This window comes from Medicago truncatula, chromosome 8 (assembly GCF_003473485.1).
Source record: "Medicago truncatula cultivar Jemalong A17 chromosome 8, MtrunA17r5.0-ANR, whole genome shotgun sequence".
Lineage (NCBI taxonomy): Eukaryota > Viridiplantae > Streptophyta > Magnoliopsida > Fabales > Fabaceae > Medicago > Medicago truncatula.
The window spans coordinates 32231837-32246248 of NC_053049.1; the positions used below are offsets into that span (position 1 = coordinate 32231837).

Consider the following 14412-nt stretch of genomic DNA (forward strand, 5'->3'; position numbering starts at 1 on the left):
CGAGTCGGAGGTCCCCTCATACATATGATAGTTATCGGTTGATCATGTGTTTAATTCCTAGCAATTCAATTTTTCTTCATAATCTTTGTTTGATTTCCTTATTAAAAAAGGGCTCAAGTGTGTCATCTACTACAAAACCAGATATATGTTTTGTTAATTAAGTGACTGTAATATGCATTTATATAATAAACACTTTATATTAAACTAGCGTTAATATGTATAAATTACGAACAATAATTTTTCTCAATTTTTTATTAAAATTAATTTGATTTTGATTAAAATTATAGGTATAGATAATAAATATATTTCACTTTTATATTGTAAGAAATTAAACTTATCATAGCTTTTATCCTTTTTTGCATATTTTTTTTTACTTTTATTAAAAAAAAGTCGCAACAAAATGATAAATAATTAAAAAATATACTTTTTTTATGAGAAACTATTTAAACTAGGCAAATTCTATGGTACACCCAACAATTTGAGTGTATTGGTACACCAAATCCTTAAATTAATAGTTAAATGATTTATTTTTTGTAGGAAAAAAATATTTTCTATCACCTATAATTATAATAACTAAATCTTATTTACCAAAAACGTCAACACAATAAAATTTGATTTTTCTGAATTCCTATTACTCATAATAGATAATTTTGATTATTTTTTACAATAAAATGTAGAAATATTTAGTATGATTTTTCTAAAAAATGAAATGATGTTTTTTCTTATAAAATGATATTTTCTAAAATATATATGTCAACAAACACCTATTTCTTTCATAAAAAATGATAGTTAATTTATAAAAATGTAAGCGAGAGTACCGGTACACCTTAAATTGCGGGTGTACCGTAGAAGTTCCCTTTAAACTAATATATCATTTGAAGCTTTCTTGGGTAAATTCTTTGTAGAAAATGTTATAACAAAAATATGAAAACTATAATATCTTTTTATAAAAGCTATAAGAAATGAAAGCTAATATATAGAGTCTCAAAACAAGCACTTCATAAAATTTCATCAAGTAAACGGTCTAACAACACATTTTTGTTTTGTTTGGACAAGTCTAACAACACAATATTATTATTTAAAAAAAGAACACAACACCAAGACAAAAGGTCTTCTCTTCTTCCATCTTCCAACCAAATCAGCTATGAGAAGACCGCTTAGATTTCACCATCCCAAAGTTCTTCAACAGATCTGTAGGCACCATAGGTTTCATGAACAAATATGTCACCCCTCAGTAATCTTGCCTGTAACAATAAAAGCCATTGTCATAAAACTAGACAATATTTCCATGAAAATAAAGAAGAACTTCAACACTATAGGTTTTTTTTTTAATGGAAAATGTTAGTTGTTACGTTAGTATTTTTCTCCTTCGTCCCTGCGAGCTTAGCTCAATAAGAAAGGACAATGCATAATATAATATATGCAAGGTCTGAAGTTCGAACCTCGTACACCACAAAAAAAAATAAAAAAATCTCCTTCACCAGGATTTAACCCTAGATTTTTCATTCCTCAACTCCTTTAATCAGATATAGCTTCATACATATAAAATGACTAGCAATAGGTGTAGACTTAGGGCAACCATCAAATACTACTTACCTGTTCAATCTCAGCAAATTTAGCAAACAAGTGTTCAGGTATAGACCAATCAAAAACATCAAAGTTTTCTTTTATCCTTTTTTCATTTGCACTCTTGGGAAGCACACTATGACCCATTTGTAATCCCCAACGAAGAGCTACCTGAGCAGGAGTCTTGCCTAGTTTCTCAGCAACCTCATTTAGAATTGGATGCTTAAGGACATCAGTGTGAAGCCAGGTTGGGGAGCCCAAAGGTGAATAACCCTAAACATTACAGAAAATCATGCAAAAATATAATGACTTAAGAAAGCGAAAAGGTTTCATGAACATAGTAAACGTAATGTGCGGAAACAAAATAATGATCATTTAAGAGTCGGAAACTTACAGAGAAGTGAACACCTTTGGAATTGCAGAAATCGCGGAGTTTGTCCTGCCTCCAGGAAGGATGGCATTCCACTTGATTGACAGCAGGTGGAACACGAGCAACCTCAAGCAAATCTCCCAACTTCTTGATAGAGAAATTGCTTACACCTATAGCCCTTGCCTTGCCAGAATCATACAATGCTTCCATTGCCTTCCATGTGCCGGCTAAGTTAGGTATCAAAAGATCTTCAGCCTTAGCCGTGAATTCGGCGCCTATTGGTCCTTTCTTTATCGCAACTGGCCAGTGGATCTGAAAAGGAAGAACCATCAGTTAAATTGAGTATGTCTATGTCTGAAATAAAACTGTTAAAAAATCAAATTTTGAAATTAGATGAAATAAACCCTAGGCCGGATCCATGACTAAATTTTTGGCGTGACTAAAATAATAGTGTCAAAAAACTCGTCTGATAAAATTAAAGATTATGTACTATTTCACCCAAAATTATAGTTTCAGTAATTTTATTTGTAACATTAACAATTGCTAATTTGAACAAAATAAACCATCCTTTCAAAAAAAATAAACCGTCATCTATTCTTAATATTTTATTCTTATAGTCATCAATCCTATGTAAAATTGTGAATTGGACAATGAATCTTTTATTATGAAATAACAAAAATGCAACGTATGAGGATGAATTCATGGTGAAATTTTGAATTGGACAGTGAATCTTTTGGTAATTAAAGAATAGGGTTCATAGTAGACCAAAATCTCACTTTCCTTTTCATAATGAAGGACTCTAATTAAGAATTAATTCAATTAAACCTAAAAACTAAAATGTTTAAGACCCAATATATTGAGTAAGAAAAGCACATTACATATACAATATGATATCTTTTTGAGGGAATATACAATATGATATAAAAACTTCACAAATATAAATATAAAGACCAAATTATATAATAACGCACATGCAGTCTATTAACCAAGCAATGTACAACAGATTTCGCATTTGAAAGAAAGTAATGATCAGAACCAAGCAGTAGGAGAATATACGAAAATATATGAAGCACGAATACGGTCACGACACGGACATTGACAAGTCGACACTGCTAATAATTTGAGAAAATCACGTAATTCAGTATAATTATATGTCGGTGTTAAGTCAGTGTCGGACACAACATGTATCCGTGTTTCATAGATGAAAAGATTGAGTGATAGAATTGTTACATACAAGATACAAATCAACATAATCAAGCTGGAATTCTGCCAAAGTCTTTTCCAATGCTAGTGGTACATCTTCTGGAGCATGATCAGTATTCCTGCAGTGCACAGCATCTTATTAGATACTACTAAACAGTGAACAAGACTAACACATTCATAAATTAGCTAAAACATTCATACAAACCAGAGTTTAGAGGTAATCCACAAATCTTCGCGCTTCACTACGCCCTCATCGAACAACTTCTTCAACACCAAGCCAATCTGCAAACAAGAGAAGAAATCAATGAATCATTTCCTTCACATATTATATGCATTAACATTAAGAAAACAAAAAATGAAATAGCTACCTCCTTCTGATTGCCATATAATTGAGCACAATCAATGTGACGGTAACCGGCCTGTATGTATCAAAGAAAATATCATTATTCATTATATTATATACAAAGAGATTTCCAAAACTCAAGTGGAAGGATGAATGATAATGAAAATTTACCTTGATGGCAGTAGCGACGGCTTCAGCAACGAGGCCAGGATCGTCCTCGGCTTGCCAAGTTCCCAAGCCAACGGAAGGGATCTTGGCTCCGGTGTTGAGATCAAAGAATTGAATTGCCTTGGACATTGTCAAGCAAGTGAGAAGAATGAGAAGTTAGAATGGAGCTAAATGCATGTAGGAGTTTTCAAAATATATTGTCAGTCCTTCTCTAACGGTTGAGAATTGGTTATTGGTGAGTTATCTCATATCTGTATTTATTAATTATGCCTTAATTGTGTATTTGACCATTGACCATGAAATTGAAATTTACATTCTCCGAATATTAGAAAAATCTTGAATGCATTCAATTTCTTTGACAACTCATGAAATTGATTTTTTTTTTTTACTCTTCCCCTCCCTCTCCAACAAGTCGGCCCTAATTTTCTCTCTCTAGGTTTTCTCATCCTGTTTCTTCATTGGTGAGTGGTTTTGGGTCAATTATTGACATGAAATCACTCCTCTTCATCTTTTTCTCTCTATTTCAATCTAAATAAGCGAGATCTAGGTTTTTTTCTTTGTGATTTCATCATCTAAGTGTGGTGGTTTGTTGTTCGTCGTCTTGTGCGACATTGTTTGCTTTCCCGTCTTCTTGCGGTGTTCATTTTATTCCTATTGAAAGATCGATTATTCAATCAAAGATTTGGACGTCAACATTGCAGATCCGGAGACCATGGATATTCCGGTGACTTTAATATTATCATATATTTTTGGAGGCATTATGTCGTTATATGCTATTAACTTGGATGCTGTGAGTTTGTTCGCAGATTCATCCTTTACGTTTTTAGCGGTGTTGAATGATGTAATCTCTCGATTTGAATGAATGAATATCATTTTATTTTTGTCAAAAAAACTTTTTTTTTTAGGGATCCAAAATATAACTCGACCTCTATTTTTTTTTTTAATTAAATGCATGATATCAATGCCATGATTGAAAATAAAACAATGTACTCCCCTTATCTCAAGATGTAAATAAAATATTTTGAAACGGATGGAGTGTATTTTTATTTCCTTTTTCGATGTTCAAATCTTGAATAACTCAAGATGTAATAACAAGTCTCCAACCAAGTGACTTCTAAGGAGACACTTGTATTATCTTCTTTTTGGTCCATAATGAAAATGAGAATATTTGAACAACAACTGACCACAAATTGAATCAAGCTTATTAGTCAAATTATTTTAACAGATTAATAGCCAAATTTTAACTTAGTAGACCACAAATTTAGCTTACATTTCTCTCGTTGTTTCGATTTTAGCCAAATCAAATATATTTGCTCTAAGTGCAAAGTACCATCTTAACGAAATTCGGAAAAGTAAGGGTTCATGGTTGAACATTTTTTTGGAGATTCATATCAGATACCTTCATTATTATTAGTAGTGCAGTGTCCTGTGCTAATATGCAGTTTGACATGTACAATACTAATATGTAGTTTGGTGAATAATAGTTAATATGAATCGTGAGATTTGTAATCATTTTTTAAGCTAATTTGTATAAAACCAACTATAAAAAAAAAAGAAAGAAAAACAATGTAACAAGATATATGTAACATTTTTTTATATAAAAAATTAAACATTAAACATATGTTTTAGCCAAAATTCATTAGATTATAGTCTAATTAATGCTTATATTTAAATGTTTATTTTGTATAGGTCCAATTTGAACACTTTATTGTTATAGGAGGATATTGATAAATATTGAAAATCTCTTCTCACTATATCAAGTGAGAGAGATAGATAGATGGTATAATATTGTGTGTGTCGAATGAGGTGCACGATTATATCAACTACTTTTAAGGAGGAGGTCTAACTTCTTGATAAAAGGACCAGTTGAAATTAAATCATGACTTAAGTGAGACATGTGCAAATCATGTGTCAGTTCTCACTACATCGCTTATGCACCAATGCGTTAACTCTTCTTCGCATCTTCTGATTTTGCTTTCTCCATGCTTCTTTTTCACAACATGTCTCTCACGCTTGAATAATAGTAAAAAATAGAGGATACAATTTATTCGTAACCTTATTTATTTATTTATTTATTTATTTGTTCATACTACAATTTTTTAATTTGTTTTGCAGATTTTTTTGGTATTTTCTTCTCTAAATAAAGATAATGTCTAAACGTGTTATTCTTGAGAGTACCAAATATAAAATCTTGGATTTTTACTTGAATTTCTTCCGACTTAAAAAAAAAATCAACACACCGAGACAATTACACATCCCCGGCTCCTAAGTTAATAGAGAGTGCTAAAAAGAATTTGTCAAACGTTCAACTAAACATAACAATATCTCCAACAACACATGGGTTCTTTTTTTCAAATGAAACTCAAACTTTTTCTTATCAATCATTTCAAAATGACAAATGTATTTTAACAAACGTTTAGAAAACAACACTAGAGAAAAAAAATTTAAATCTAGCTGGAATAGAAAAAACTCACATGACAAAATGACAATCACTAATCATGTCAATACGAAAAAGGGAGATGAAAACAAAATACCTTTCCAATAAAGTCACGACTAATCACTTCTGCATTAAAATATTTATTCAGAGTATTTTCAAAGTTCAGTAGAGGTTTAACATCCGTTGCAGTCAAGACATGGGTTACAAGATTGAGAATAGGACCAGAAGCTTCATCCTCGTTACTTAAAGAGCAACAATCAATAATGTCCTTCAACAGATCTTTTTTGTATTTATATCTAAGAATATCCATCAGATCTTGGTGAGCAGCATTGTTCGAGCCAACAACGAGAATTCTGAGAACTATCTCCAGTGAAATGGGCTAAAATGTGTCGGACAAGGGTCAATTCGAGGGGAAAGGGGGCGGCTTGGTCCAGTACAAGTTAGAGGAGCCATTGTTGAGAAAAAAAAACAAAAGGGAAAAGATTAAATTAAAGAAACTTGGGAGTCGTGGCTGTGTAATTGTCTCGGTGTCCTTTTGCAATGGAATTTTGGAATTGGCTAGGTGGCAAGCTAAATTGTGTGTTGGATCTAGCCTCGGTTCATTCTCTCCGATTTGTTTTTGGTTCCGGTAATCCACACTCTGCATTCTATGTGGATATCTCGTAACACTTTACGTTTCTTTTTGAACACAATCTCTCTTCATGCTGCAAAGGTTCGCATTCATTCTTTGGCAGGTATGATCAGTAATGCTTCGGTTGGTAAGTGTTTGGAATCGGATTCGAGCTTCCTTGACTCCTTCTCGATTTCTCCACATAACCGACGAGTCAAGGACATTATTATGGTTTTATAGAAAGCTCCTTATTCTCCTCGGCAAAAGGTTAACACTAATGGTTCAGTTATTGGAGGTCACACTGCTTGTCGTAGGTTATTCCGGGATCATTTAGGAACTTTCCTTGGGGCTTCATGGTTTCATCTTTGCCATTGAGTATGCTGCTCGCAATGGGTGGATGAATATTTTGTTAGAGAGCGACTCCACAGTGCTCTGATGATTTTTAGAAACACTTCTTTAGTCCCGGTAACGATTCAGAATAGATAGGATAATGCATGTAACCTTTGGTGTTCAAGTTATCTCTTCTCATATATACCACGAAGGTAACTACTGCGCCGATAGGTTGGAAACTCTGGGTCATTTAGTTCAGGGTTCAGTTTGGTTGTCTACGTTACCGTGGGATCTTCACTTTGATTTCTTTCGTGATCGATTTGGTCTACCTAACTACAGATTTCATTAGTCTGTTAGTCTGCTTTTAATTTTCTTCCTTTCCTTTTCTTTTCTTTTCCACGTACAATGCTCTCTTATAACAAAACATAAATATATTTTTAAAGGGACTTATAAGCAAAAATATATTATAGACCAAAAAGATGTGTAATTTTTTGCTTATAAATATGAATGGAGGGAGTGAGTAGGTATGTATTGGTTTCATTCTTCTTCTTTGTTAACGGCCAGTGGGCAGTGACTTCCAAGTCTAGAGCGCATCACGACTTCCGAGATTAACATTATTGGATTGGATTAAAGAAACTCAATTAACGTATGATCTAAACATGCAAAATTGAGTTAGGTACGATTCATAGACACGCAAAAAAACAAAAGAAATCAAAATCACATACCTATGCAATGCAAATTGAGGAATACTTTCATGTAACTTGGTAACATTCTTTCAAAAGGAAAAAAATATGACTTGGTAACATATCCATTGATTATTTTTTTTGTTGTGGTAAAATCCATTGATGTTTGCAAAAGAGGTGAAGATTTAGAAGCTATAAAAAAAAGGATTTTGAAAATATATATATATATATATATATATATATATATTTATGGATAAAATTTAGGTACAATTCCTTAGGTGCTTTTCGTATGGTTTTTAACTAAATTTACCATAATTTCCTCAAATCCATAATTTTCTCAAAGTTTGTTATATCCAAAAAATATGTATTTTTAGTTAAGAACCATACGAAAAGCATCTAAGGAATTGGACCTAAGTTTTCTCCTTAATCTATACCTATTAATAAAGGCAATACTATTTTTTGGTGTAGCCTTTTTTTGTAAATCCCAAAATGCCCTTACTTGATGTTAGTTAGCAATTTTATCAAAAACAAAAATATAACTCCTTGGCAGCAGTATAACATACATAGATTTTCACTTTCAAAATGGATATGTGAAAAAGAAGGGAGAATAGCAAGATAATAATATGTGAGAGAAGCCACATCTTGCCAAAAACGGCGGTTACGGATCAGTCTTACCCTTTGTTAGTCTTTTTTTCGTTCCATTATCCCCAAACTAAGTTTCTTTCTCTATGTTTTTTAATGCTTACGATCAGGCTACACATTCTTCTTTCCAACTTCTTTTTCTTTTATATTTCAATCTTCTTTTTTTATTTTCTCTTTTGATTGATGATGACCATTATTTTTTGGGAGAAGAGAATTTACAAGGTTTTGAACATTGATTATTTTTTTATGTTTGTTTTTATAGGTTCTATATGAGGTTGTTTGCAGTTAATACTTTATTTATTATGGATTTGGCAGTTTCATGCGTACTAAATTTGCTTTTATCATTTATTTCAATTATCTTTTTGTTTTTTATTTATAATTTTCTCATGCTTCCTCAATGAACACCGTAATTTATAAGACTATTTGTTCCCTCCTTTTTAGGGAACCCTTCTTTTTATTGTTAGTGTTCTACCTTTCATTATTAATCATTATTGTGTATTTTCATTAATTCATTTCATACTTGCACCAAACTTAAGAAAAGTGAAAGCAGTTGTGGAAAGGGATCGTTAAAGAACACTGTGAGTAAATACAATTGTTGAAATAGTGCTCATAAAGTTTGGTATGCCTGTTTTTGCTCCAAAATTTTCCTTGAAAGAACCGGAAGTACAACATTTACAAGTAAACAGTTTATTACGTCTAATAGTGGTTATTTCAAATGTGAAAAACTAGACCGACATCAATAAACACTCTGCACATACATAATTGTGGTGAGGGAGTGCACTATCAAATAAAATAAAATAAATGGATGAAACATATATGAGCAGGTCTTCATTATAATTTTTAAAAATCTACATTCATGTCTATTTAGATTTAGACTTTTTATCTAAAACTAAAATTGATAAGCAAAAAAAATAAAGATAAGAGAGGAGTTGAAAATGAAATTGACATAATTAAAGTAATTTAAAAGTTGGCCGTCGTTTCATACTTGAATTTACTTTTTAAGTGTCTACAAAATCCACTGCCATACATATGTAGTAATTTTTGGAACAATAAAAAGGAACAAATCCATGATTCTTTTTCCTTTTAAGTTCCAGTTTGTAGTCATTTTGTTTTCAATTTGGAAGCACACAAACACTAATAATAATATGTAGGAAGTTGTTTTGTAATGACCGACCTTCACCATGGTCATTATCTTTCCATTTTCCTTTTTAAAATGATTGAATATTGTCTATTTCTACTTATTCTACATTGGACACTCGACTATTTGTATGGATGGTGAAATCAGAGGTGACTCTTTTTATTAGTCTATTTTACCATTTTAAAGTCCAACTTAAGTTTCAGTTTTGGATTGTGGGTTAAAACCACTGGAGTATAGAGACACGACAACTAAACTTCTATGTTTATGTTTGGTTTCCTTTGAAGCTTTCAAATCATGCAAGCCAACGGCGAAAAGAATTGCAAGAGAAATAGGCAGGGAGAAGTGAAAAGGAGGATGGAGTTGTCCTCGACGACAGTGATATTGGGAGCATAAAAGAGATGAATATGGATACAAAAGGTAAGAAATGTGCAAGCCGAGGCATTAACATCGATATAGAAAGCATGGCACAGGTGGTGTTGGCATTTCTAATGACCGTAAGTTCTAATGATTTATTAACTATGTATCATTTAATCACCAATTTATTTATTAACAAGTTATTGACTAACCTATTTCTTGAGGGTTTCTATTGGCTAAACTTATTCACGAAGAAACATATCAATACGTTAGCGTAGTAAAAAATGCGGACAGACGGACACGGAAGTGCCCGTCTGGACGCTAGTATATATATAATTGCAATAAATCGTGTCCCACCTCAGTTGTGTTTAAATGATAAAAATGTTTTTATACATCAGTCAATTATATATGTAATAAATCGTGTCCCACATCCCTCTATTTTCATAAAATGAAACATTCAATACTTTTTTTTATTTGAGAGCTGAAACATTCAATACTTGTAAATTGGCTCTCTTCGGTCTCAAATATAGCTAAAATAGTCAAACAAAATTGACAAGAAACCTTTGTTTTTGAATATGTGATTTTGTTCGAAATTTTCTTTACGTATTTGGTTGTTTTTTTAATACTCGAGGTATAGATGACAAGAAACCTTTGATTTTGAATATGTGATTTTGTTCGAAATTTTCTTTACTTATTATTATTTTGTTTTTACTCAAGGTATAGATGACAAGAAACCTTGTTTTTTAATATGTTATTTTGTTTGAATTTTTCACATGTTTTGATATGTTTAACATGCTGGTCTAGAAGATAAAAAAAACGAGTCTCCCCATCCGAAGATCATCAATAGCCAATTCAACGTTACATGATTTATTAACTCTTTCTTATTTAAATGATTTGCATTACTTCCACTACTATTAGTTTTAATTCTGCTATCAGACTTTTTTGCAAGAGTTCTATTTTATGGAGTATTTAGAGGAGTCACAATATCAAGTTATGGGAAAATGCTGTCGAATATAAGGTTGTTTGTAGGTGCACTGCTTGTTGTTTTGCAGCAGTGGCAGATTGCTCGCGCGTCAATTGTCAATTTGGGCGCCAGCAACAGCTCAGAGTTGAAAAAAGTTTTGGTCAAGCCTTCCTGCTAGTAAATTGAAGTGCAATATTGATGCATCTTTTCATAATACTATAAAGTGGGCATTGACATGTATTTACATGATGATGGTGTTTTGTTCATTTAAGAACAGGGACCTTCAGCTCCCCTTTTACATCTAAGGAGGGGGAAGCTTTCGCTATTCTTCAAGGTATTTATTGAATTGGTGGATTCGGCTTGGACACCGTAATTTTGAGTTAGATGCTGAGGTGGTGGTAGATAGTTTCCATAAGTTCATATATTCTTATGGATTGGGTAATAACAGAGATACAGAAAGTCTCAAAATAAGCACCTTGTAAAATTTCATGAAGTCAACAATCTAACAACACACACACACACAAACACCTACAACACAAAGACAAAGGCTTTCTCTTATTCCATCCACTGACGAAATCTGCTACTGAGAAGACTGCTTAGATTTCACCATCCCAAAGTTCTTCAACAGATCTGTAGCCACCATAAGTTTCATGAACAAATGAGGCACCCCGGAGTAATCTTGCCTGAAACAATAAAAGCCACTGTCATAAAACTGGACAATGTTTCCATGGAAGTAAAGAAGAACTTCAGCCTTATAGATTCATACTTCAACTAAAAACGAATTCCAACTCTCCATCCCCAAAACATTAGAGGGAAAATAGGTTTTGGTTAGCAATATTAATAGGAAATTAAGAATCCAAAATCAAGTCTTATTCTTATATATAGCTGATAACATGAAAGGAGATGACTAACAAATATTTTTAGCTATGCTGCTTCACAACTAGAGCTGAATATCAATATAGTTAATATATTCTGTTCTTAAACCAGAAAGACCAAGGGAATCCATCAAGCATTTTTACCTGTTGAATCTCAGAAAATTTAGCAAACAAGTCTTCAGGTATAGCCCAATCAAAAACATCAAAATTTTCATTTATCCTTGCTTCATTTGTACTCTTGGGAAGTACACTATGACCCATTTGCAATCCCCAGCGAAGAGATACCTGAGCAGGAGTCTTGCCTAGTTTCCCAGCAATCATGTTAAGAACTGGATGCTTAATGACATCACTTTGAAGCCAGGTTGTTCCAGGGGAACCCAAAGGTGAATATCCCTAAACATTAAAAGTACCACATTTTAAATTAGAGAAAATCCTTCAAAAATATAATAATAATGGTTCATTTCAAGTTTTAACAAACGGAAAAGATCCTCTAAAAAAAAAAATCATGAAAATAGCCAATGTAATGTGCAGAAACAAAATAATGAGCATTCAAGACTTGAAAACTTACAGAGAGGTGGACACCTTTGGAATTACAGAAATCACGCAGCTTGTCCTGCCTCCAGGAAGGATGGCATTCTACTTGATTGACAGCAGGAGGAACACGGGCAACCTCGAGCAAATCCCCCAACTTCTTGGAAGAGAAATTGCTTACACCTATAGCCCGTGCCTTGCCTGAGTCATAGAGTGCTTCCATTGCCTTCCATGTGCTGGCTAAGTTAGGTTGCACTAGATTTTCAGCTTTGAAGCCTACTGATCCTTTCTTCATCGGAGCAGGCCAGTGGATCTGGAAAAGAAGAATCATCAATAAACAATTACGAATGTACTAAATAATATATTAAACCACCAAATTTTGCAATCAGAGATGAAATAAATCTTACATGCATCAGAAGGAAGCATAAAAAAATGAATAAAATAATAGCACCCAAGCAATGCAGCATATGCCAGAAGTGCAAATTAAATTCCTTAGAATTAAAAGCACTTATGGTCGTCAAGTCTGCAAGACGCATAGCTTAACAACTACTCCCTCCATCTCATCTTAAATGTCGTTTAAGATTACACACATTTCATAAGAAAATCATGTAGTGTACTAGTTTCTATCATAAAAATGAACTTCATTCAGTAAAGTACCCATATAGATGGAGTAGTTAGGTTAATTGAGATACTCTAATTAGAAGGTTTGTTAGTGAAACAAGTAATTAAAGTTTCATTGATATTCTAAAGTGATAAATAATATGAGATTAGCAAATACTACAAACGTGACACTTAATATGAGACGGGAGTATTTTCATGTTGCTATGTAAGAAAAGTTTAGAATTGAAAAAGATAAACACATAGCATTTTCCAAACAATCATACATTCTACAATAAAGTTATTATCCAAGCCGTGTACAATAGGATTTTTCCTACAATAAACCTCACAATTTCATAACTAAAAGACTACATGTAAAGGATGTTTCTTGGATATTCATATTTCAGATTTCGTTTTCAATTAATGATCAGAGAATTGAGGGCAGTAAAATCATAATTATGCATAAAATTTTAACAAAGTAGTTGAAGAATATCTAAAGATTGAGTTAAATATTATTACATACAAGATACAAATCAACATAATCAAGCTGTAAGTCTGTCAAAGTCCTGTCCAATGCTAGCGGCACATCTTCTGGAGCATGATCAGTATTCCTGCAGTGCACATCATCTTAAGCCCTTAGGTTCTAAGTCTAACCATTAAAGAAGACTAATGGATTCAAAATTATGAATCATAAACACAGACACGTCAACACCAATAATAATTCGGAAAAAAATGACACAATTCAATGTATTCAATTCATTATAGAGTTGAAAAACCTATTCTACGAGCATTATTAAATAATTAAATTAGTTAAAACATTGTTTTTTTTACAGAAAATTAGCTAAAACATGGAAACAAAACTAATTGATGAAACAAACCAGAGTTTAGAGGTAATCCACAAATCTTCACGTTTCACTACGCCTTCGGCAAACAATTTCTTCAAAATAGAGCCAATCTACAACAGAAAGAATGAATCCATCATTTCATTCACACATGAAATTGTACTATCTATCATTGCGAAAACAAAAGACGAAAGAATTACCTCCTTCTCATTGCCATAGACTTGAGCACAATCAATGTGACGGTAACCAGCCTGTAATATATCAAATTGATTGATCAAAATCAAAATCAAATATGATTGTGTAAAATGAGATTTAGAGAATGTGCGTGTGAAAATCGATGAAGAGGAAAACCTTGATCGCGGCGGCAACGGCTTGAGCGACGAGGCCAGGATCAGACTGCCAAGTACCCAAGCCGACGGAAGGGATCTTGGCTCCGGTGTTGAGACTGAAGAATCGAATCTCGTTTGACATTGTTAGGTGAAAAAGAGAAAAATGGTTTGTCGGCTTCAATGGGGGCGAAAATGAGAATGAGAATGAGAATGGAATATTATAAGAGAATATGTAGATTTATGTAGGGCGGGAGTCTAGGAATAATTATTATTATTTTGATTATCACCTATTCTCGCAAGTATATCGTGCAAGAGTTTACTTTTCATGATGAATGGAAATATTTCACTCCTTAACCAAATACATTTAAATGAGCTTCAAGAGGTTTACATAGTGATGAAGCCTCGACACTTCCTTTGACTCCGTCTTCGT

The 14412-nt window shown here is 32.7% G+C and overlaps 2 protein-coding genes across 2 annotated transcripts; both read right to left on the reverse strand.

The window, feature by feature from the left end:
* Positions 1 to 960: 960 nt before the first annotated feature.
* Positions 961 to 3821, reverse strand: LOC25501526 (NADPH-dependent aldo-keto reductase, chloroplastic). The gene is made up of 7 exons (XM_013590768.3): positions 3654 to 3821; positions 3508 to 3558; positions 3345 to 3421; positions 3171 to 3258; positions 1961 to 2248; positions 1597 to 1839; positions 961 to 1244 (listed from the first exon to the last, which is right to left on the reverse strand). The coding sequence occupies exons 1-7, from the start codon at positions 3777 to 3779 to the stop codon at positions 1158 to 1160; spliced, it is 960 nt and encodes a 319-aa protein (XP_013446222.1). The 5' UTR covers positions 3780 to 3821; the 3' UTR covers positions 961 to 1157.
* A 7390-nt stretch (positions 3822 to 11211) lies between these two features.
* LOC25501528 (NADPH-dependent aldo-keto reductase, chloroplastic) lies at positions 11212 to 14205 on the reverse strand. The gene is made up of 7 exons (XM_013590770.3): positions 14005 to 14205; positions 13854 to 13904; positions 13690 to 13766; positions 13335 to 13422; positions 12252 to 12527; positions 11828 to 12076; positions 11212 to 11491 (listed from the first exon to the last, which is right to left on the reverse strand). The coding sequence occupies exons 1-7, from the start codon at positions 14122 to 14124 to the stop codon at positions 11405 to 11407; spliced, it is 948 nt and encodes a 315-aa protein (XP_013446224.1). The 5' UTR covers positions 14125 to 14205; the 3' UTR covers positions 11212 to 11404.
* Between the last annotated feature and the right edge of the window lie 207 nt (positions 14206 to 14412).